At 55.1% G+C, this 24,787-nt stretch overlaps 1 protein-coding gene across 2 annotated transcripts in view; it reads left to right on the top strand.

The window, feature by feature from the left end:
- gpkow (G patch domain and KOW motifs) overlaps positions 1-16,003 on the top strand; it is a 67,796-nt gene extending 51,793 nt beyond the window's left edge. For both annotated transcript variants that reach the window (XM_085979016.1, XM_085979014.1), the window contains one exon: positions 14,916-16,003. In XM_085979016.1, the coding sequence (XP_085835142.1) occupies positions 14,916-15,047 (132 nt within the window). In that variant the 3' untranslated portion in view covers positions 15,048-16,003. The remainder of the gene's footprint in view (positions 1-14,915) is intronic.
- Positions 16,004-24,787: the final 8,784 nt, after the last annotated feature.

Genomic DNA, 24,787 nt, shown 5'->3' with positions numbered 1-24,787 from the left:
TCACTCCCCGCACCCTTAAATATCCCACCCAGTCTAATCCCACTCTCTCCCTCACTCCCCGCACCCTTTAATATCCCACCCAGTCTAATCCCACTCTCCCCCTCACTCCCCCCACCCTTTAATATCCCACCCAGTCTAATCCCACTCTCCCCCTCACTCCCCGCACCCTTTAATATCCCACCCAGCCTAAACCCACTCTCCCCCTCACTCCCCGTACCCTTTAATATCCCACCCAGTCTAATCCCACTCTCCCCTCACTCCCCGCACCCTTTAATATCCCACCCAGTCTAATCCCACTCTCCCCCTCACTCCCCGCACCCTTTAATATCCCACCCAGTCTAATCCCACTCTCCCCCTCACTCCCCGTACCCTTTAATATCCCACCCAGTCTAATCCCACTCTCCCCCTCACTCCCCGCACCTTTTAATATCCCACCCAGTCTAATCCCACTCTCCCTCTCACTCCCCACACCCTTTAATATCCCACCCAGTCGAACCCCACTCTCCCCCTCACTCCCCGCACCCTTTAATATCCCACCCAGTCTCATCCCACTCTCCCCCTCACTCCCCGCACCCTTTAATATCCCACCCAGTCTAATCCCACTCTCCCCCTCACTCCCCGCACCCTTTAATATCCCACCCAGTCTAATCCCACTCTCCCCCTCACTCCCCGTACCCTTTAATATCCCACCCAGTCTAATCCCACTCTCCCGCTCACTCCCCGCACCCTTTAATATCCCACCCAGTCTAACCCCGCTCTCCCCCTCACTCCCCGCACCCTTTAATATCCCACCCAGTCTAATCCCGCTCTGCCCCTCACTCCCCGCACCCTTTAATATCCCACCCAGTCTAATCCCGCTCTCCCCCTCACTCCCCGCACCCTTTAATATCCCACCCAGTCTAATCCCGCTCTGCCCCTCACTCCCCGCACCCTTTAATATCCCACCCAGTCTAATCCCGCTCTCCCCCTCACTCCCCGCACCCTTTAATATCCCACCCAGTCTAATCCCGCTCTGCCCCTCACTCCCCGCACCCTTTAATATCCCACCCAGTCTAATCCCACTCTCCCCCTCCCCGCACCCTTTAATATCCCACCCAGTCTAATCCCACTCTCCCCCTCACTCCCCGCACCCTTTAATATCCCACCCAGTCTAATCCCGCTCTGCCCCTCACTCCCCGCACCCTTTAATATCCCACCCAGTCTAATCCCACTCTCCCCCTCACTCCCCGCACCCTTTAATATCCCACCCAGTCTAATCCCACTCTCCCCCTCACTCCCCGCACCCTTTAATATCCCACCCAGTCTAATCCCACTCTCCCGCTCACTCCCCGTACCCTTTAATATCCCACCCAGTCTAACCCCACTCTCCCCCTCACTCCCCGTACCCTTTAATATCCCACCCAGTCTAATCCCACTCTCCCGCTCACTCCCCGTACCCTTTAATATCCCACCCAGTCTAATCCCACTCTCCCCCTCACTCCCCGTACCCTTTAATATCCCACCCAGTCTAATCCCACTCTCCCCCTCACTCCCCGCACCCTTTAATATCCCACCCAGTCTAATCCCACTCTCCCCCTCACTCCCCGCACCCTTTAATATCACACCCAGTCTAATCCCACTCTCCCCTCACTCCCCGCACCCTTTAATATCCCACCCAGTCTAATCCCACTCTCCCCCTCACTCCCCGTACCCTTTAATATCCCACCCAGTCTAACCCCACTCTCCCCTCACTCCCCGCACCCTTTAATATCCCACCCAGTCTAATCCCACTCTCCCCCTCACTCCCGGCACCCTTTAATATCCCACCCACTCTAATCCCACTCTCCCCCTCACTCCCCGCACCCTTTAATATCCCACCCAGTCTAATCCCACTCTCTCCCTCACTCCCCGCACCCTTTAATATCCCACCCAGTCTAACCCCACTCTCCCCCTCACTCCCCGCACCCTTTAATATCCCACCCAGTCTAATCCCACTCTCCCCCTCACTCCCCGCACCCTTTAATATCCCACCCAGTCTAATCCCACTCTCTCCCTCACTCCCGGCACCCTTTAATATCCCACCCAGTCTAATCCCACTCTCCCCCTCACTCCCCGTACCCTTTAATATCCCACCCAGTCTAACCCCACTCTCCCCTCACTCCCCGCACCCTTTAATATCCCACCCAGTCTAATCCCACTCTCCCCCTCACTCCCCACACCCTTTAATATCCCACCCAGTCTAATCCCACTCTCCCCCTCACTCCCCGCACCCTTTAATATCCCACCCAGTCTAATCCCACTCTCCCCCTCACTCCCCGCACCCTTTCATATCCCACCCAGTCTAATCCCACTCTCCCCCTCACTCCCCGCACCCTTTAATATCCCACCCAGTCTAATCCCACTCTCTCCCTCACTCCCGGCACCCTTTAATATCCCACCCAGTCTAATCCCACTCTCCCCCTCACTCCCCGCACCCTTTAATATCCCACCCTGTCTAATCCCACTCTCCCCTCACTCCCCGCACCCTTTAATATCCCACCCAGTCTAAACCCACTCTCCCCCTCACTCCCCACACCCTTTAATATCCCACCCAGTCTAATCCCACTCTCCCCCTCACTCCCCGCACCCTTTAATATCCCACCCAGTCTAATCCCACTCTCCCCCTCACTCCCCGTACCCTTTAATATCCCACCCAGTCTAATCCCACTCTCCCCTCACTCCCCGCACCCTTTAATATCCCACCCAGTCTAATCCCACTCTCCCCCTCACTCCCCGCACCATTTAATATCCCACCCAGTCTAATCCCACTCTCCCCCTCACTCCCCGCACCCTTAAATATCCCACCCAATCTAATCCCACTCTCTCCCTCAGTCCCCGCACCCTTAAATATCCCACCCAGTCTAAACCCACTCTCCCCCTCACTCCCCGCACCCTTTAATATCCCACCCAGTCTAATCCCACTCTCCCCCTCACTCCCCGCACCCTTTAATATCCCACCCAGTCTAATCCCACTCTCCCCCTCACTCCCCGCACCCTTTAATATCCCACCCACTCTAATCCCACTCTCCCCCTCACTCCCCGTACCCTTTAATATCCCATCCAGTCTAATCCCACTCTCCCCTCACTCCCCGCACCCTTTAATATCCCACCCAGTCTAATCCCACTCTCCCCCTCACTCCCCGTACCCTTTAATATCCCACCCAGTCTAATCCCACTCTCCCCCTCACTCCCCGCACCCTTTAATATCCCACCCAGTCTAATCCCACTCTCCCGCTCACTCCCCGTACCCTTTAATATCCCACCCAGTCTAACCCCACTCTCCCCCTCACTCCCCGTACCCTTTAATATCCCACCCAGTCTAATCCCACTCTCCCGCTCACTCCCCGTACCCTTTAATATCCCACCCAGTCTAATCCCACTCTCCCCCTCACTCCCCGTACCCTTTAATATCCCACCCAGTCTAATCCCACTCTCCCCCTCACTCCCCGCACCCTTTAATATCACACCCAGTCTAATCCCACTCTCCCCTCACTCCCCGCACCCTTTAATATCCCACCCAGTCTAATCCCACTCTCCCCCTCACTCCCCGTACCCTTTAATATCCCACCCAGTCTAACCCCACTCTCCCCTCACTCCCCGCACCCTTTAATATCCCACCCAGTCTAATCCCACTCTCCCCCTCACTCCCGGCACCCTTTAATATCCCACCCACTCTAATCCCACTCTCCCCCTCACTCCCCGCACCCTTTAATATCCCACCCAGTCTAATCCCACTCTCCCCCTCACTCCCCGCACCCTTTAATATCCCACCCAGTCTAACCCCACTCTCCCCCTCACTCCCCGCACCCTTTAATATCCCACCCAGTCTAATCCCACTCTCCCCCTCACTCCCCGCACCCTTTAATATCCCACCCAGTCTAATCCCACTCTCTCCCTCACTCCCGGCACCCTTTAATATCCCACCCAGTCTAATCCCACTCTCCCCCTCACTCCCCGTACCCTTTAATATCCCACCCAGTCTAACCCCACTCTCCCCTCACTCCCCGCACCCTTTAATATCCCACCCAGTCTAATCCCACTCTCCCCCTCACTCCCCACACCCTTTAATATCCCACCCAGTCTAATCCCACTCTCCCCCTCACTCCCCGCACCCTTTAATATCCCACCCAGTCTAATCCCGCTCTGCCCCTCACTCCCCGCACCCTTTAATATCCCACCCAGTCTAATCCCACTCTCCCCCTCCCCGCACCCTTTAATATCCCACCCAGTCTAATCCCACTCTCCCCCTCACTCCCCGCACCCTTTAATATCCCACCCAGTCTAATCCCGCTCTGCCCCTCACTCCCCGCACCCTTTAATATCCCACCCAGTCTAATCCCACTCTCCCCCTCACTCCCCGCACCCTTTAATATCCCACCCAGTCTAATCCCACTCTCCCCCTCACTCCCCGCACCCTTTAATATCCCACCCAGTCTAATCCCACTCTCCCGCTCACTCCCCGTACCCTTTAATATCCCACCCAGTCTAACCCCACTCTCCCCCTCACTCCCCGTACCCTTTAATATCCCACCCAGTCTAACCCCACTCTCCCCCTCACTCCCCGTACCCTTTAATATCCCACCCAGTCTAATCCCACTCTCCCGCTCACTCCCCGTACCCTTTAATATCCCACCCAGTCTAATCCCACTCTCCCCCTCACTCCCCGTACCCTTTAATATCCCACCCAGTCTAATCCCACTCTCCCCCTCACTCCCCGCACCCTTTAATATCCCACCCAGTCTAATCCCACTCTCCCCCTCACTCCCCGCACCCTTTAATATCACACCCAGTCTAATCCCACTCTCCCGTCACTCCCCGCACCCTTTAATATCCCACCCAGTCTAATCCCACTCTCCCCCTCACTCCCCGTACCCTTTAATATCCCACCCAGTCTAACCCCACTCTCCCCTCACTCCCCGCACCCTTTAATATCCCACCCAGTCTAATCCCACTCTCCCCCTCACTCCCGGCACCCTTTAATATCCCACCCACTCTAATCCCACTCTCCCCCTCACTCCCCGCACCCTTTAATATCCCACCCAGTCTAATCCCACTCTCTCCCTCACTCCCCGCACCCTTTAATATCCCACCCAGTCTAACCCCACTCTCCCCCTCACTCCCCGCACCCTTTAATATCCCACCCAGTCTAATCCCACTCTCCCCCTCACTCCCCGCACCCTTTAATATCCCACCCAGTCTAATCCCACTCTCTCCCTCACTCCCGGCACCCTTTAATATCCCACCCAGTCTAATCCCACTCTCCCCCTCACTCCCCGTACCCTTTAATATCCCACCCAGTCTAACCCCACTCTCCCCTCACTCCCCGCACCCTTTAATATCCCACCCAGTCTAATCCCACTCTCCCCCTCACTCCCCACACCCTTTAATATCCCACCCAGTCTAATCCCACTCTCCCCCTCACTCCCCGCACCCTTTAATATCCCACCCAGTCTAATCCCACTCTCCCCCTCACTCCCCGCACCCTTTCATATCCCACCCAGTCTAATCCCACTCTCCCCCTCACTCCCCGCACCCTTTAATATCCCACCCAGTCTAATCCCACTCTCTCCCTCACTCCCGGCACCCTTTAATATCCCACCCAGTCTAATCCCACTCTCCCCCTCACTCCCCGCACCCTTTAATATCCCACCCTGTCTAATCCCACTCTCCCCTCACTCCCCGCACCCTTTAATATCCCACCCAGTCTAAACCCACTCTCCCCCTCACTCCCCACACCCTTTAATATCCCACCCAGTCTAATCCCACTCTCCCCCTCACTCCCCGCACCCTTTAATATCCCACCCAGTCTAATCCCACTCTCCCCCTCACTCCCCGTACCCTTTAATATCCCACCCAGTCTAATCCCACTCTCCCCTCACTCCCCGCACCCTTTAATATCCCACCCAGTCTAATCCCACTCTCCCCCTCACTCCCCGCACCATTTAATATCCCACCCAGTCTAATCCCACTCTCCCCCTCACTCCCCGCACCCTTAAATATCCCACCCAATCTAATCCCACTCTCTCCCTCAGTCCCCGCACCCTTAAATATCCCACCCAGTCTAAACCCACTCTCCCCCTCACTCCCCGCACCCTTTAATATCCCACCCAGTCTAATCCCACTCTCCCCCTCACTCCCCGCACCCTTTAATATCCCACCCAGTCTAATCCCACTCTCCCCCTCACTCCCCGCACCCTTTAATATCCCACCCACTCTAATCCCACTCTCCCCCTCACTCCCCGTACCCTTTAATATCCCATCCAGTCTAATCCCACTCTCCCCTCACTCCCCGCACCCTTTAATATCCCACCCAGTCTAATCCCACTCTCCCCCTCACTCCCCGTACCCTTTAATATCCCACCCAGTCTAATCCCACTCTCCCCCTCACTCCCCGCACCCTTTAATATCCCACCCAGTCTAATCCCACTCTCCCGCTCACTCCCCGTACCCTTTAATATCCCACCCAGTCTAACCCCACTCTCCCCCTCACTCCCCGTACCCTTTAATATCCCACCCAGTCTAATCCCACTCTCCCGCTCACTCCCCGTACCCTTTAATATCCCACCCAGTCTAATCCCACTCTCCCCCTCACTCCCCGTACCCTTTAATATCCCACCCAGTCTAATCCCACTCTCCCCCTCACTCCCCGCACCCTTTAATATCCCACCCAGTCTAATCCCACTCTCCCCCTCACTCCCCGCACCCTTTAATATCACACCCAGTCTAATCCCACTCTCCCCTCACTCCCCGCACCCTTTAATATCCCACCCAGTCTAATCCCACTCTCCCCCTCACTCCCCGTACCCTTTAATATCCCACCCAGTCTAACCCCACTCTCCCCTCACTCCCCGCACCCTTTAATATCCCACCCAGTCTAATCCCACTCTCCCCCTCACTCCCGGCACCCTTTAATATCCCACCCACTCTAATCCCACTCTCCCCCTCACTCCCCGCACCCTTTAATATCCCACCCAGTCTAATCCCACTCTCCCCCTCACTCCCCGCACCCTTTAATATCCCACCCAGTCTAACCCCACTCTCCCCCTCACTCCCCGCACCCTTTAATATCCCACCCAGTCTAATCCCACTCTCCCCCTCACTCCCCGCACCCTTTAATATCCCACCCAGTCTAATCCCACTCTCTCCCTCACTCCCGGCACCCTTTAATATCCCACCCAGTCTAATCCCACTCTCCCCCTCACTCCCCGTACCCTTTAATATCCCACCCAGTCTAACCCCACTCTCCCCTCACTCCCCGCACCCTTTAATATCCCACCCAGTCTAATCCCACTCTCCCCCTCACTCCCCACACCCTTTAATATCCCACCCAGTCTAATCCCACTCTCCCCCTCACTCCCCGCACCCTTTAATATCCCACCCAGTCTAATCCCACTCTCCCCCTCACTCCCCGCACCCTTTCATATCCCACCCAGTCTAATCCCACTCTCCCCCTCACTCCCCGCACCCTTGAATATCCCACCCAGTCTAATCCCACTCTCTCCCTCACTCCCCGTCCCCTTTAATATCCCACCCAGTCTAATCCCACTCATGCCCCCTCACTCCCCGCACCCTTTAATATCCCACCCAGTCTAATCCCACTCTCCCTCACTCCCCGTACCCTTTAATATCCCACCCAGTCTAATCCCACTCTCCCCCTCACTCCCCGTACCCTTTAATATCCCACCCAGTCTAATCCCACTCTCCCCCTCACTCCCCGTACCCTTTAATATCCCACCCAGTCTAATCCCACTCTCCCCCTCACTCCCCGTGCCCTTTAATATCCCACCCAGTCTAATCCCACTCTCCCCCTCACTCCCCGCACCCTTTAATATCCCACCCAGTCTAATCCCACTCTCCCCCTCACTCCCCGTACCCTTTAATATCCCACCCAGTCTAATCCCACTCTCCCCCCTCACTCCCCGCACCCTTTAATATCCCACCCAGTCTAACCCCACTCTCCCCCTCACTCCCCACACCCTTTAATATCCCACCCAGTCTAATCCCACTCTCCCCTCACTCCCCGTACCCTTGAATATCCCACCCAGTCTAATCCCACTCTCCCCTCACTCCCCGTACCCTTTAATATCCCACCCAGTCTAATCCCACTCTCCCCCTCACTCCCCGCACCCTTTAATATCCCACCCAGTCTAAACCCACTCTCCCCCTCACTCCCCACACCCTTTAATATCCCACCCAGTCTAATCCCACTCTCCCCCTCACTCCCCGCACCTTTTAATATCCCACCCAGTCTAATCCCACTCTCCCCCTCACTCCCGGTACCCTTTAATATCCCACCCAGTCTAATCCCACTCTCCCCTCACTCCCCGCACCCTTTAATATCCCACCCAGTCTAATCCCACTCTCCCCCTCACTCCCCGCACCCTTAAATATCCCACCCAGTCTAATCCCACTCTCTCCCTCACTCCCCGCACCCTTTAATATCCCACCCAGCCTAAACCCACTCTCCCCCTCACTCCCCGTACCCTTTAATATCCCACCCAGTCTAATCCCACTCTCCCCTCACTCCCCGCACCCTTTAATATCCCACCCAGTCTAATCCCACTCTCCCCCTCACTCCCCGCACCCTTTAATATCCCACCCAGTCTAATCCCACTCTCCCCCTCACTCCCCGTACCCTTTAATATCCCACCCAGTCTAATCCCGCTCTCCCCCTCACTCCCCGCACCTTTTAATATCCCACCCAGTCTAATCCCGCTCTCCCCCTCACTCCCCGCACCCTTTAATATCCCACCCAGTCTAATCCCGCTCTGCCCCTCACTCCCCGCACCCTTTAATATCCCACCCAGTCTAATCCCACTCTCCCCCTCACTCCCCGCACCCTTTAATATCCCACCCAGTCTAATCCCACTCTCCCCCTCACTCCCCGTACCCTTTAATATCCCACCCAGTCTAATCCCACTCTCCCCCTCACTCCCCGCACCCTTTAATATTCCACCCAGTCTAATCCCACTCTCCCCCTCACTCCCCGCACCCTTTAATATCCCACCCATTCTAATCCCACTCTCTCCCTCACTCCCCGCACCCTTTAATATCCCACCCAGTCTAATCCCACTCTCCCCCTCCCCGCACCCTTTAATATCCCACCCAGTCTAATCCCACTCTCCCCTCACTCCCCGCACCCTTTAATATCCCACCCAGTCTAAACCCACTCTCCCCCTCACTCCCCGCACCCTTTAATATCCCACCCACTCTAATCCCACTCTCCCCCTCACTCCCCGCACCCTTTAATACCCCACCCAGTCTAATCCCACTCTCCCCCTCACTCCCCGTACCCTTTAATATCCCACCCAGTCTAATCCCACTCTCCCCTCACTCCCCGCACCCTTTAATATCCCACCCAGTCTAATCCCACTCTCCCCCCTCACTCCCCGCACCATTTAATATCCCACCCAGTCTAATCCCACTCTCCCCCCTCACTCCCCGCACCCTTAAATATCCCACCCATTCTAACCCCACTCTCCCTCTCACTCCCCACACCCTTTAATATCCCACCCAGTCTCATCCCACTCTCCCCCTCACTCCCCGCACCCTTTAATATCCCACCCAGTCTAATCCCACTCTCCCCCTCACTCCCCGCACCCTTTAATATCCCACCCAGTCTAATCCCACTCTCCCCTCACTCCCCGCACCCTTTAATATCCCACCCAGTCTAATCCCACTCTCCCCCTCACTCCCCGTACCCTTTAATATCCCACCCAGTCTAATCCCACTCTCCCCTCACTCCCCGCACCCTTTAATATCCCACCCAGTCTAATCCCACTCTCCCCTCACTCCCCGCACCCTTTAATATCCCACCCAGTCTAATCCCACTCTCCCCCTCACTCCCCGTACCCTTTAATATCCCACCCAGTCTAATCCCACTCTCCCCCTCACTCCCCGTACCCTTTAATATCGCACCCAGTCTAACCCCACTCTCCCCCTCACTCCCCGCACCCTTTAATATCCCACCCAGTCTAATCCCACCCAGTCTAATCCCACTCTCCCCTCACTCCCCGTACCCTTTAATATCCCACCCAGTCTAATCCCACTCACGCCCCCTCACTCCCCGCACCCTTTAATATCCCACCCAGTCTAATCCCACTCTCCCTCACTCCCCGTACCCTTTAATATCCCACCCAGTCTAATCCCACTCTCCCCCTCACTCCCCGTACCCTTTAATATCCCACCCAGTCTAATCCCACTCTCCCCCTCACTCCCCGTACCCTTTAATATCCCACCCAGTCTAATCCCACTCTCCCCCTCACTCCCCGCACCCTTTAATATCCCACCCAGTCTAATCCCACTCTCCCCTCACTCCCCGTACCCTTTAATATCCCACCCAGTCTAATCCCACTCTCCCCCTCACTCCCCGCACCCTTTAATATGCCACCCAGTCTAATCCCACTCTTCCCCTCACTCCCCGTACCCTTTAATATCCCACCCAGTCTAATCCCACTCTCCCCCCTCACTCCCCGCACCCTTTAATATCCCACCCAGTCTAACCCCACTCTCCCCCTCACTCCCCACACCCTTTAATATCCCACCCAGTCTAATCCCACTCTCCCCCTCACTCCCCGTACCCTTGAATATCCCACCCAGTCGAATCCCACTCTCCCCTCACTCCCCGTACCCTTCAATATCCCACCCAGTCTAATCCCACCCTCCCCCTCACTCCCCGTACCCTTCAATATCCCACCCAGTCTAATCCCACTCTCCCCCTCACTCCCCGCACCCTTTAATATCCCACCCAGTCTAATCCCACTCTCCCCCTCACTCCCCGTACCCTTTAATATCCCACCCAGTCTAATCCCACTCTCCCCTCACTCCCCGTACCCTTTAATATCCCACCCAGTCTAATCCCACTCTCCCCCTCACTCCCCGTACCCTAGAATATCCCACCCAGTCTAATCCCACTCTCCCCCTCACTCCCCGTACCCTTTAATATCCCACCCAGTCTAATCCCACTCTCCCCCTCTCTCCCCGTACCCTTTAATATCCCACCCAGTCTAATCCCACTCTCCCCTCACTCCCCGTACCCTTTAATATCCCACCCAGTCTAATCCCACTCTCCCCCTCACTCCCCGTACCCTTGAATATCCCACCCAGTCTAATCCCACTCTCCCCCTCACTCCCCGCACCCTTTAATATCCCTCCCAGTCTAATCCCACTCTCCCCTCACTCCCCGTACCCTTTAATATCCCACCCAGTCTAATCCCACTCTCCCCCTCACTCCCCGTACCCTTTAATATCCCACCCAGTCTAATCCCACTCTCCCCCTCACTCCCCGTCTACATTAATATCCCACCCAGTCTAATCCCACTCTCCCCCTCACTCCCCGCACCCTTTAATATCCCTCCCAGTCTAATCCCACTCTCCCCTCACTCCCCGTACCCTTTAATATCCCACCCAGTCTAATCCCACTCTCCCCCTCACTCCCCACACCCTTTAATATCCCACCCAGTCTAATCCCACTCTCCCCCTCACTCCCCGCACCCTTTAATATCCCACCCAGTCTAATCCCACTCTCCCCCTCACTCCCCGTACCCTTTAATATCCCACCCAGTCTAATCCCGCTCTCCCTCTCACTCCGCGCACCCTTTAATATCCCACCCAGTCTAATCCCGCTCTCCCCCTCACTCCCCGCACCCTTTAATATCCCACCCAGTCTAATCCCACTCTCCCCCTCACTCCCCGCACCTTTTAATATCCCACCCAGTCTAATCCCACTCTCCCCCTCACTCCCCGCACCCTTTAATATCCCACCCAGTCTAATCCCACTCTCCCCCTCACTCCCCGCACCCTTTAATATCCCACCCAGTCTAATCCCACTCTCCCCCTCACTCCCCGCACCCTTTAATATCCCACCCAGTCTAATCCCACTCTCCCCCTCACTCCCCGCACCCTTTAATATCACACCCAGTCTAATCCCACTCTCCCCCTCACTCCCCGCACCCTTTAATATCCCACCCAGTCTAATCCCACTCTCCCCCTCACTCCCCGTACCCTTTAATATCCCACCCAGTCTAATCCCACTCTCCCCCTCACTCCCCGTACCCTTTAATATCCCACCCAGTCTAATCCCACTCTCCCCCTCACTCCCCGTACCCTTTAATATCCCACCCAGTCTAATCCCACTCTCCCCCTCACTCCCCGTACCCTTTAATATCCCACCCAGTCTAATCCCACTCTCCCCCTCACTCCCCGCACCCTTTAATATCACACCCAGTCTAATCCCACTCTCCCCCTCACTCCCCGCACCCTTTAATATCCCACCCAGTCTAATCCCACTCTCCCCCTCACCCTTTAATATCCCACCCAGTCTAATCCCACTCTCCCCTCACTCCCCGTACCCTTTAATATCCCACCCAGTCTAATCCCACTCTCCCCCTCACTCCCCGTACCCTTTAATATCCCACCCAGTCTAATCCCACTCTCCCTCTCACTCCCCGCACCCTTTAATATCCCACCCAGTCTAATCCCGCTCTCCCCCTCACTCCCCGCACCCTTTAATATCCCACCCAGTCTAATCCCACTCTCCCCCTCACTCCCCGTACCCTTTAATATCCCACCCAGTCTAATCCCACTCTCCCCCTCACTCCCCGCATCCTTTAATATCCCACCCAGTCTAATCCCACTCTCCCCCTCACTCCCCGCACCCTTTAATATCCCACCCAGTCTAATCCCACTCTCCCCCTCACTCCCCGCACCCTTTAATATCCCACCCAGTCTAATCCCACTCTCCCCCTCACTCCCCGCACCCTTTAATATCCCACCCAGTCGAATCCCACTCTCCCCTCACTCCCCGCACCCTTTAATATCCCACCCAGTCTAATCCCACTCTCCTCCTCACACCCTTTAATATCACACCCAGTCTAATCCCACTCTCCCCTCACTCCCCGCACCCTTTAATATCCCACCCAGTCTAATCCCACTCTCCCCCTCACTCCCCGTACCCTTTAATATCCCACCCAGTCTAATCCCACTCTCCCCCTCACTCCCCGCACCCTTTAATATCCCACCCAGTCTAATCCCACTCTCCCCCTCACTCCCCGCACCCTTTAATATCCCACCCAGTCTAATCCCACTCTCCCCCTCACTCCCAGCACCCTTTAATATCCCACCCAGTCTAATCCCACTCTCCCCCTCACTCCCCGCACCCTTTAATATCCCACCCAGTCTAATCCCACTCTCCCCCGCACCCTTTAATATCCCACCCAGTCTAATCCCACTCTCCCCCGCACCCTTTAATATCCCACCCAGTCTAATCCCACTCTCCCCCTCACTCCCAGCACCCTTTAATATCCCACCCAGTCTAATCCCACTCTCCCCCTCACTCCCCGCACCCTTTAATATCCCACCCAGTCTAATCCCACTCTCCCCCTCACTCCCCGCACCCTTTAATATCCCACCCAGTCTAATCCCACTCTCCCCCTCACTCCCCGCACCCTTTAATATCCCACCCAGTCTAATCCCACTCTCCCCCTCACTCCCCGCACCCTTTAATATCCCACCCAGTCTAATCCCACTCTCCCCCTCACTCCCCGCACCCTTTAATATCCCACCCAGTCTAATCCCACTCTCCCTTCACTCCCCACACCCTTTAATATCCCACCCAGTCTAATCCCACTCTCCCCCTCACTCCCCGTACCCTTTAATATCCCACCCAGTCTAATCCCACTCTCCCCCTCACTCCCCACACCCTTTAATATCCCACCCAGTTAATCCCACTCTCCCCCTCACTCCCCGCACCCTTTCATATCCCACCCAGTCTAATCCCACTCTCCCCCCACTCCCCGCACCCTTTAATATCCCACCCAGTCTAATCCCACTCGCCCCCTCACTCCCCGCACTCTTTAATATCCCACCCAGTCTAATCCCACTCTCCCCCTCACTCCCCGCACCCTTTAATATCCCACCCAGTCTAATCCCACTCTCCCCTCACTCCCCGCACCCTTTAATATCCCACCCAGTCTAATCCCACTCTCCCCCTCACTCCCCGTACCCTTTAATATCCCACCAGTCTAATCCCACTCTCCCCCTCACTCCCACACCCTTTAATATCCACCCAGTCTAATCCCACTCTCCCCCTCACTCCCCGCACCCTTTAATATCCCACCCAGTCTAATCCCACTCTCCTGCTCACTCCCCGTACCCTTTCATATCCCACCCTGTCTTATCCCACTCTCCCCCTCCACTCCCGCACCCTTTAATATCCCACCCAGTCTAATCCCACTCTCCCCCTCACTCCCCGCACCCTTTAATATCCCACCCAGTCTAATCCCACTCTCCCCCTCACTCCCCACACCCTTTAATATCCCACCCAGTCTAATCCCACCCTCCCCCTCACTCCCCGTACCCTTTAATATCCACCCAGTCTAATCCCACTCTCCCCCTCCCTCCCCGTACCCTTTAATATCCCACCCAGTCTAATCCCACCCTCCCCCTCACTCCCCGTACCCTTTCATATCCCACCCAGTCTAATCCCACTCTCCCCACACCCTTTAATATCCCACCCAGTCTAATCCCACTCTCCCTGCTCACTCCCTGTACCCTTTCATATCCCACCCAGTCTAATCCCACTCTCCCCACACCCTTTAATATCCCACCCAATCTGATCCTACTCTCAGTCGGGGGGTGTGACCCTTCGTGTTGTGATGCTCCGGGGTGTGACGGACGGAGGTGTGGCGCTCCGTGTTGTGACGCTCCGGGGTGTGACGGACGGGGGTGTGACGCTTCGTGTTGTGACGGACGGGGGTGTGACGCTTTGTGTTGTGACGCTCTGCGGTGTGATGGACGGAGGTGTGACGCTTCGTGTTGTGACGTTCCGGGGCGTGACGCTCCGTGTTGTGACGTTCCGCAGTGTGACGTCCGTCCTGATGCCCCTGTCTCTGTTGCAGGTGGGGCAGATCCTCCAGCGGGACAAGGATCGGTGCCGGGCTGTGGTGCAGTTGCAGAGAGGGGACGAGCTGGTCCTGAGGTTCGACTACGACGCCATCTGTTACTACGTGGGAGCCACAGACAACGACTGAGGGACCTGACTGCCTCCCTCCCCCTTCCCCCCCCCCCCCCCCCATCTCCTCCCCCCGCCTCCTCCCCCGGGAAAGCCGGCGGCCCCCCCCCCCACGGGATTCAAGGCTCGGAGCCGAGATTTCACGACGGCGGGAATGGAATTCCACCCCCCGCGGAAGGGGCAACGATGCGAATACCAGGACAATCTCAACGTCAAGCGTGCGACCGTTGTTCAAACACACCCACGGTTCTGTACCTTTCCCGCTGGTACTAAACTCGGGACTGGCTGCTTATTCGGAATGCACCCCTCCCCTCGTGATACCTGGTGTCATTCAGGAGGGGACTGCGCGGTGCGGGGTGGGGGGGTGGTGAATCCGATCGACATACTCGTGCCTGTGATTGACGATGTTTGTGTGTGTGTGTCAGGGAGGGAGATCTTTGTACAGATATTGGTCGGGGAAGCGGGCTGGAGTCACCCTCAGTTGCCCTGTGCCCGCAGTTCCTCACCATGCCATGCATGGGGGTGTCCGCGGTGCACCCCTCCCAAACTGCTCCCCCCTGTAGGTGCCCCATGGTACTGCGGCGCCCGGGCACCCGGAGCCAGACTCCCTGATTGTGGGGGGTCTGAGGGGAAGGGGGTTTGGGCGGGGCAGGGGGGGTCGGTGGAGGGAGGCCAGGGCCTTAAATTGAAACGGCAAATTCGCCTGCAACCGATGCTTCCCAGCTGCCTCAGAGGGAGTCGGGCGGAGGTGAGGGGGGGGTGGGGGAGGAGGGCCTGTACCCCACCCTGCGACAAAGCTGGATTATTTGGGACCACTCAAGGTGGGGAATCTGGCCCACCCCACCCCTCCACCCAATCCCCTGACTCACGGCTGGTCCCTGCTCCCACAGCTCCCCACTACTGCAGGCTTTTAACTGGCTGGGGTCCGGTCTAGTTGCGACGGGCTCATGAATAAAGCTGGCTGCACTCTCGGAATGGCCGTGTGTTTTCTGTGCTGTTGGTGCGGCGGCGAGCCATTGACACTGATGATGAGGGAGGGGGGAGAGACGGGAAGGGGAGGGGATGGGAGCGAGGGAGACAGGACATGAGAGGATGTAGGGGACTATGGGGAGAGAGCGGGCCAGTGGGATTAGTTTGGGATTGATACAGGACTATGGGGAGAGAGCAGGGCAGTGGGATTAGTTTGGGGATTGATACAGGGCTATGGGGAGAGAGCGGGCCAGTGGGATTAGTTTGGGATTGATACAGGGCTATGGGGAGAGAATGGGGCAGTGGGATTAGTTTGGGATTGATACAGGGCTATGGGGAGAGGGTGGGGCAGTGGGATTAGTTTGGGATTGATACAGGGCTATGGGGAGAGAGCGGGGCAGTGGGATTAGTTTGGGGTTGATACAGGGCTATGGGGAGAGAGCGGGGCAGTGGGATTAGTTTGGGGATTGATACAGGGCTATGGGGGGAGAGCGGGGCAGTGGGATTAGTTTGGGGTTGATACAGGGCTATGGGGCGAGAGCGGGGCAGTGGGATTAGTTTGGGATTGATACAGGGCTATGGGGGGAGAGCGGGGCAGTGGGATTAGTTTGGGGTTGATACAGGGCTATGGGGCGAGAGCGGGGCAGTGGGATTAGTTTGGGATTGATACAGGGCTATGGGGAGAGAATGGGGCAGTGGGATTAGTTTGGGATTGATACAGGGCTATGGGGGGAGAGCGGGGCAGTGGGATTAGTTTGGTGATTGATACAGGGCTATGGGGGAGAGCGGGGCAGTGGGATTAGTTTGGGGATTGATACAGGGCTATGGGGGGAGAGCGGGGCAGTGGGATTAGTTTGGGGATTGATACAGGGCTATAGGGCGAGAGCGGGGGAGTGGGATTAGTTTGGGGATTGATACAGGGCTATGGGGGGAGAGCGGGGCAGTGGGATTAGTTTGGGGATTGATACAAGGCTATGGGGGGAGAGCGGGGCAGTGAGATTAGTTTGGGGATTGATACAGGGCTATGGGGAGGGAGCAGGGCAGTGGGATTAGTTTGGGGTTGATACAGGGCTATGGGGAGACAGCGGGGCAGTGGGATTAGATTGGGGATTGATACAGGGCTATGGGGACAGCGGGGCAGTGGGATTAGTTTGGGGATTGATACAGGGCTATGGGGAGAGAGCGGGGCAGTGGGATTAGTTTGGGATTGATACAGGGCTATGGGGGGAGAGTGGGGCAGTGGGATTAGTTTGGGGATTGATACAGGGCTATGGGGAGAGAGCGGGGCAGTTTTTTAATTGTTCCAGCATGGATAACGATGGGCCAAATGGCCTACTTCAGCGCTGGGAACCTCTCTGGTAAGTGATGCGAAGTGGAGAAGGAAGCGAAGAGACTGAAGTGCCTTGAACCACCAGAGGGCATCTCGGGGGCGGTAGAATTGTTCCGAGCTCCAGGACGACACAAAGCAAAAGTTTTACACTTCATTATGGCTGATTTGGAAGAAATGTAAACTGCTCTGAGATGTTTACCGGTAACCCTACAGCAACAACCGTGGGAGGTGTTCCTTGAGGTATTCAGTGCAACGTCAGATCAATACATCCCCCTCAAACGCCAAAGTTCCACTTGAACAAGTCAAGCAAGCACGGTCAACTTGTGAGGTGGGACAGAGTATAAAGCTGAAGGAAATGGCTTACACAAAGGCCAAGAGAAGTGCAGACAAGTGGAAAAAATATTGAACGCAACTTGGTGAGACCACACCTGGAGTACTGTACACAGTTTTGGCCTCCTTACCTAAGGAAGGATATACTTGCCTTTGAGGGAGTGTAACCGAAGTTCACCAGATTCATAGGATGAGAGGGCTGTCCTATGAGGAGAGTTTGAGGAGACTAGACCTATATGCCCTAGAGTTTAGAAGAATGAGAGGCGATCTCATTGAAACGTATAAAATTCTTACAGGGTAGATGCTGAGAGGCTGTTTCCCCCTGGCTGGGGAGTCTAGAACCAGGGGGCACAGTCTCAGGATAAGGGGTCGGCCACTTAGGACTGAGATGAGGAGGAATTTCTTCACTCAGAGGGTGGTGAATCTTTGGAATTCTCTACCCCAGAGGACTGTGGAGGCTCAGTCGTTGGGTATATTCAAGGCTGAGATCGACAGATTTTTGGATATTAAAGGAATCGAGGGATATGGGGATCGGGCGGGAAAGTGGAGTTGAGGTCGAAGATCAGCCACGATCTTACTGAATGGCGGAGCAGGCTCGAGGGGCCGAATGGCCGACTCCTGCTCCTATTCCTTATGTTCTTAACAGAGGGACACAACGAAAATATTACGAGGTGCAGAAAGGGAATCGGGGAAAATAAACTTACAAGTAATATAAAGGCTCATCGAATCTTACCACGCAGAAGGAGGCCATTCGGCCCGTCGTGCCTCTGCCAGCTCTTATAAACAGCGATCCAATTAGTCCTACACCCCTGCTCTTTCCCCATAGCCCTGCAAGTTGGCACTGTTCCAGTACATGTGCAATCGCCTTTTGAAAGTTTCTGTGGACCCACCCTGCTTCCACCGCCCTTTCAGGCAGTGCGTCCCAGATCTTAACAATCCTCTGTGGGGATAGATGTCTCCCACGTTTTTCTAATGATCCATTTTACAATCCCAGCTCATTTGTTTCCAGCATTTGGCTGACCGACTTCAGGAATGGGCTCGCAGGGCGGGCACTAAGCTGGAATTGTGAAGGCTCCCAAAGCAGCACACGACGTGTCAGGGAGGAAATCGTGCATCTCTCCAGCGCCTTTCACCACATCAGGACGTCCCAAAGCGATTCACAGCCAATTAAGGACTTTTTTGGAAGTGTGGTCACTGTTGTAATGGAGGAAGCGTGGTAGACAATTTGCGCACAGCAAGCTCCCAAAAACAGCAATGTGATAATGACCAGATCATCTGTTTTAGTGATGGTGGTTGAGGGATAAATATTGGGCCCAGGACACCGGGGAGAATTCCCCCCTGCTCTTCTTCCAATAGTGGCCGTGGGATCTTTCACATCCACCTGAGAGGGCAGACGGGGTCCTCGGGTTTAACATCTCATCCCAAAAGACGGCACTTCCGACAGTGCAGCGCTCCCTCAGTACTGCCCCTCCGACAGTGCGGCGCTCACTCAGTACCGCCCCTCCGACAGTGCGGCGATCCCTCAGTACCGCCCCTCCGACAGTGCGGCACTTCCTCAGTACCACCCCTCCAACAGCGCGGCACGCCATCAGTACTGCCCCTCCGACAGTGCGGTACTCCCTCAGTACTGCCCCTCCGACAGTGTGGCGCTCTATCAGTGCTACCCCTCCGACAGTGCGGCACTTTCTCAGTACTGCCCCTCCGACAGTGCGTTGCTCCCTCAGTACCGCCCCTCCGACAGTGCGGCGTCCCCTCAGTACTGCCCCTCCGACAGTGTGGCGCTCCCTCAGTACCGCCCCTCCGACAGTGCGGCGCGCCCTCAGTACTGCCCCTCCAACAGTGCGATGTTCCCTCAGTACCGCCCCTCCGACAGTGCAGCTCTCCCTCAGTACTGCCCCTCCGACAGTGCGGCGCTCCCCCAGTACTGCCCCTCCGACAGTGCGGTGCTCCCTCAGTACTGGCACCGGGGGAGTGTTGGCCTAGATTATGGGGCTTGAACCCATTGAACACTCCCAGGGCGGGTACAGCACGGGTTAGATACAGAGTAAAGCTCCCTCTACACTGTGTCATTAAACACTCCCAGGGCAGGTACAGAGCGGGTTAGATACACCGTAAAGCTCCCTCTATACTGTCCCATCAAACACTCCCAGGGCAGGGGCAGCACAGGTTAGATACAGAGTAAAGCTCCCTCTACACTGTCTCATCAAACACTCCCAGGGCAGTTACAGCACGGGTTAGATGCAGAGTAAAGCTCCCTCTACACTGTCCCATCAAACACTCCCAGGGCAGGTAGAGCATGGGTTAGATACAGAGTAAAGCTCCCTCTACACTGTCCCATCAAACACTCCCAGGGCAGGTACAGCACGGGGTTAGATACAGAGTAAAGCTCCCTCTACACTGTCCCATCAAACACTCCCAGGGCAGGTACAGCATAGGTTAGATACAGAGTAAAGCTCCCTCTACACTGTCCCATCAAACACTCCCAGGGCAGGTACAGCACGGGGTTAGATACAGAGTAAAGCTCCCTCTGCACTGTCTCCATCAAACACTCCCAGGGCAGGTACAGCACGGGTTAGATACAGAGTAAAGCTCCCTCTACACTGTCCCATCAAACACTCCCCGGGCAGGTACAGCACGGGTTAGATACAGAGTAAAGCTCCCTCTACACTGTCTCATCAAACACTCCCAGGGCAGTTACAGCACGGGTTAGATGCAGAGTAAAGCTCCCTCTACACTGTCCCATCAAACACTCCCCGGGCAGGTACAGCACGGGTTAGATACAGAGTAAAGCTCCCTCTACACTGTCCCATCAAACACTCCCAGGGCAGGTACAGCATGGGTTAGATCCAGAGTAAAACTCCCTTTACACTGTCCCCATCAAACACTCCCAGGGCAGGTACAGCATAGGTTAGATACAGAGTAAAGCTCCCTCTGCACTGTCCCATCAAACACTCCCAGGTTTCTGTAAAAGTATCCTCCGGACTCAAAGGAAAACCGTAAACAGTGCATGCAGGGCAGAACTGGGCCAATATCCATTAATAATTACTATCCAAAAAAGAACCACCAAATTTTGGAAACACCTAAAAATGAGCAACTCCCACTGCTATCATTACGAAGCCTTGAAATGCCAAGAGAGGACCATAAAGAAGAATACCCTCAGTCAACTAGTCCTGGGACTCAGTGAAGTAACTACTAACACTACTAACAATAACCAGCCCCAGGACAGTGACATCGTAGCACAGAGAATTCGACCCAACACAATTGTCACTAAGCAAAAGGAAAAATACCTGTCATATTGGGCAGAAACAACAAAAACCCAAAACAAACTCAATTGCTACTTGGCCCTAAGCAGACAATACAACATGGCTGAATACCTGACCATGGTAAAGGATAGCAAACTGAGAAAAACCTTGACAAGGTACAGACTTAGTGAACATAGCCTGGCCATCAATGGCCATCAAAAACGGCAGACACAGACAGACCCGGCTGCCAAGAGAGGACAGGATATGTTCTCACTGCAGTCAGGGAGTGGTGGAGACAGAGATGCACTTCCTCACAGCTTGTGGAAAATATCAGGGCATCAGGGAGAATTTCTACCAAAAATTCACAAAAATATGCCTGAATTCAGAAATTTGAATGATGACCAAAAACTCCCATACCTACTAGGGGAACAGAGAAACTGTGTAACCTTAGCGGCACACTATGTTACAGCTTGCATAAACCAGAGGGACAACCAGTAAACTAAGAAAAGAGTATATACAAATTATACGAAAGTATATTTATACACTCAGGGATATATCTGTTTATCACACTGTATGAATAGATCTGCGTTTATGTGTTCAACCATAAATGTTTTTCGATGCTTTGGCAACATAAGATGTACCTTATCATGCAATAAAGCGATTTGAATTGAATTGAATTGATACAGAGTAAAGCTCCCTCTGCCACTGTCCCATCAAACACTCCAGGGCAGGTACAGCACGAGACAGGGGATAAGACGAGAGATTAGTAGATAGAGGAAAAGTGAGAGAATGAGGGGGACGGAGGAGGGAGGGGAAGAGACAGAGAGAATGAGACCGGCAAGCACAGAGGAGGGTAGACCATCTCTAGTGGACTGTCCTTACGTGGACCATCACAACGGCAGTGCAGCGCTTCCTCAAGGAGTGTCGGACTGGATGGGACCACTGCAGGACGCAGACTTGTCCAAATATCTCTCCTAGTTTAGCGCAGACATCTCGCTAAAATGGTGGCGCGAAAGACCTCTCCGAAACTCCCACACACAGCCTGTGAGGTCTTCTTGTTTGTAGTGAGGTCTGGCAGTAGTTAGCGGTAACCAGGTGCCGGTAACTAGTTGGCAGTGAGGAGGTGGCAGGACATGGGGGAGAACTCCCCCCTACTCTTCTTCCAATTGTGGCCACAGGATCTTTATGTCCCACTTGAGAGGGCAGACAGGGGGCTTTGAGTTTAACATCTCATCTGAAGACAGCACCTCTGACAGTGCAGTACTTCTTCAATACCGCCCCTCTGACAGTGCAGCGTGCTCTCAGTCCTGCCCCCTCGACAGTGCGGCGCTCCCCTCAGTACCGCCCCTCCGACAGTGCAGCGCTCCTCAGTACCGCCCCCTCCGACAGTGCGGCGCTCCCTCCAGTACTGCCCCTCGACAGTGCGGCGCTCCCTCAGTACTGCCCTCCGACAGTGCGACGCTCCTCAGTACTGCCCCTCTGACAGTGCGACGCTCCTCAGTACTGCCCCCTCGACAGTGCAACGCTCCCTCAGTACCGCCCCTCGACAGTGCAACGCTCCCTCGGTACCGCCCCCTCGACAGTGCAACGCTCCCTCAGTACTGGCACGGGGGAGTGATGGGGCTCGAGTCTCTGGAGTGGGGACAGAGTGGATGACTTTATGATGGGGACCCTTGGCCTGGTCCAATGACCTATTCCCCGCCCTCTAGCCCAGCTTTACCTGAAGGATATGCTTGGGCCTAGAAATTGGCTCGTGAACGATCGCTGCGTCGGTTCGGGTAGCCCTGAGGTACTCGATATTGGGCATTGGGCCATATTTGCATCAGAGCGGTGAGCTGCAGACAGCAGATGGACCTCCCCAGGCAGCTCACTGGCAAAGAGGAGCTCAAATCTCCAGCTAGGTCCTGGGAGAGGAGAGGGGAGGGAAGCCATCAGAGGTTATTGGGGGAGGGGAAGCGATCGAGAGGGATGGAGTCGGCGATCAGGAGAGATGGAGGGAGGAGGCGATCGAGTGGGATGGGGGGGGTCGGGAAGGAAGGATAGGGAGAGAGGGAGGGAGGGTGCAATCGGGAGAGGGAGTGATTGGGAGAGGGTGCCATTGGGAGAGGGATAAGAACATAAGAAATAGGAGCAGGAGTAGGCCATTTGGCCCTTCGAGCCTGCTCCGTCATTCAATAAGATCAGGGCTGATCTTCTAACTCATCTCCACTTTCCTGCACTATCCCCATATCCCTTGATTCCCCTTAATATTCAAAAATCTATCGATCAAGGATGGGGAGAGAGGGTGCCATTGGGAGAAGGAGTGATCGGGAGAGGGGTAGAGGGAGGGATGGATGGAACGAGGAATGGAGGGAGCAATAGGGAGAGGGAGGGGGCCATCGGGAGAGGGAAGGATGAGAGAGGGATGGATCGGGAGGGGGATGGGGTAAGTAGAGAGAGAGAGGGATGGCGGAGCTGAACTGGGACTAGCAATAGCTTTGGGCACTGCCATGGGTCGGGTGCAGTTCCTCTTTTTCGCTGCACCAATATGGCGGCCGGGCGATATTGGATGCATCGGTGCGTGGAGATTCTGGACCCTCCACCCATGACATCACCGAGGTTGGGAGGAGGGGCGGGTCACAATACAGGAACAAGGAAGGCGCAGCAGGGAAGGAGTGAACCTGTGACCCGGTGTGACTCCGTTGACCCCCTTGACACAAACAGCACCTTGATTACGAGGGGGGGATGGGGCGGCGGTCACCGCGACAACAGAATTAAACACAGCTTCAGGTGCAACAGCATAATACGCACCCCCCCAATCCCCGCACACATGGCCCATTTAAATCTGCTCCCCCACCCCCAACCCCAATTCCCTCTACTCAGAAGGCGTCAGCTCTCGCTGGGGTTTTTTTTGGGATCTACAAGAACCACACCACATCTTCCGCCTCCACACACAGGTTACCCTTTTGGTCTCTAATAGGCCCTACACTTTCCTTAGTTATCCTCTTGCTCTTAATATTAATGGCCCAGAAATTCGGGTTGGGGGCTTCCCGCGGGTGCAAGCCCCGACCTGGACTTACCCAGCGCGCCGGCGTTGAGCTGTGAGCCCGCGTGGTATTCCGATCCTGGGCCTGCTCAACTGCTGGCGCGCAGTGCTTGCGTATCCAGGGGCGCAGTTAGTTCGAAGCGTCCCCTGGGATCACGTGGGCCATGGAGAGCCAATGGTAGCAGGACGAGCTGTCAAACCTATAAATACTATAAGCCCCAAAACATCACTAAATCTTCAAATAAATTTTTTTTTTAATCACATTTTAAAAATAACTATAAATTACATGAAATAACTATTTTAAGCAACTAATTTAAATTATTGAAAAAATTAATTACATTTTTCTAACGGGGCTAAAAAGTATTTAAAAATAATAAACCTGTGGAAAAAATGTTTTAATTTTAATTATTTAATTCCACCACTTACCTTGTTAAAAGCAGGCCTTGCGCCTGCTTTTTAAAAGTGTAACGGCTGGAGACTTACCCTCCGGAAAAAAACCGTAAGTTCGATGCGCACGCGCTGCCTCTCCCGCACACGCGTTTGACCTCTGCACCCCTTCTTTCAGGGGAAATGGAAGTTCCGGTTTCCCGCGCTAGTGCGCAGTGCATGCACGAAACCGGCATTTCCATTGGGCCTACGGAGTGAGTACCCCGTGCGTACTCACCTGTGGAGACCCGAGTTTCTGGGCCAAAACATCTTTGGGCTTTCCTTGATATTACTTGCCAATATTTTTTTCATGCCCTCCCTTTGCTTTCCGAATTTCCTTTTTAATTTCACCCCTGCACTTTCTATACTCCTCTCAGCTTTCTGCAGTCTTTAGCTCTCGGTATCTGACAAAGGCTTCACTTTCTTGCCTTTATCCT

The sequence above is a fragment of the Somniosus microcephalus genome, unplaced genomic scaffold (assembly GCF_052327205.1).
Source record: "Somniosus microcephalus isolate GS21.2 unplaced genomic scaffold, FLI_Smic_1.0 unresolved_chr7, whole genome shotgun sequence".
Lineage (NCBI taxonomy): Eukaryota > Metazoa > Chordata > Chondrichthyes > Squaliformes > Somniosidae > Somniosus > Somniosus microcephalus.
Note: the sequence above shows the minus strand (reverse complement) of the source record. Positions and strands in the feature narration are given on the sequence as shown.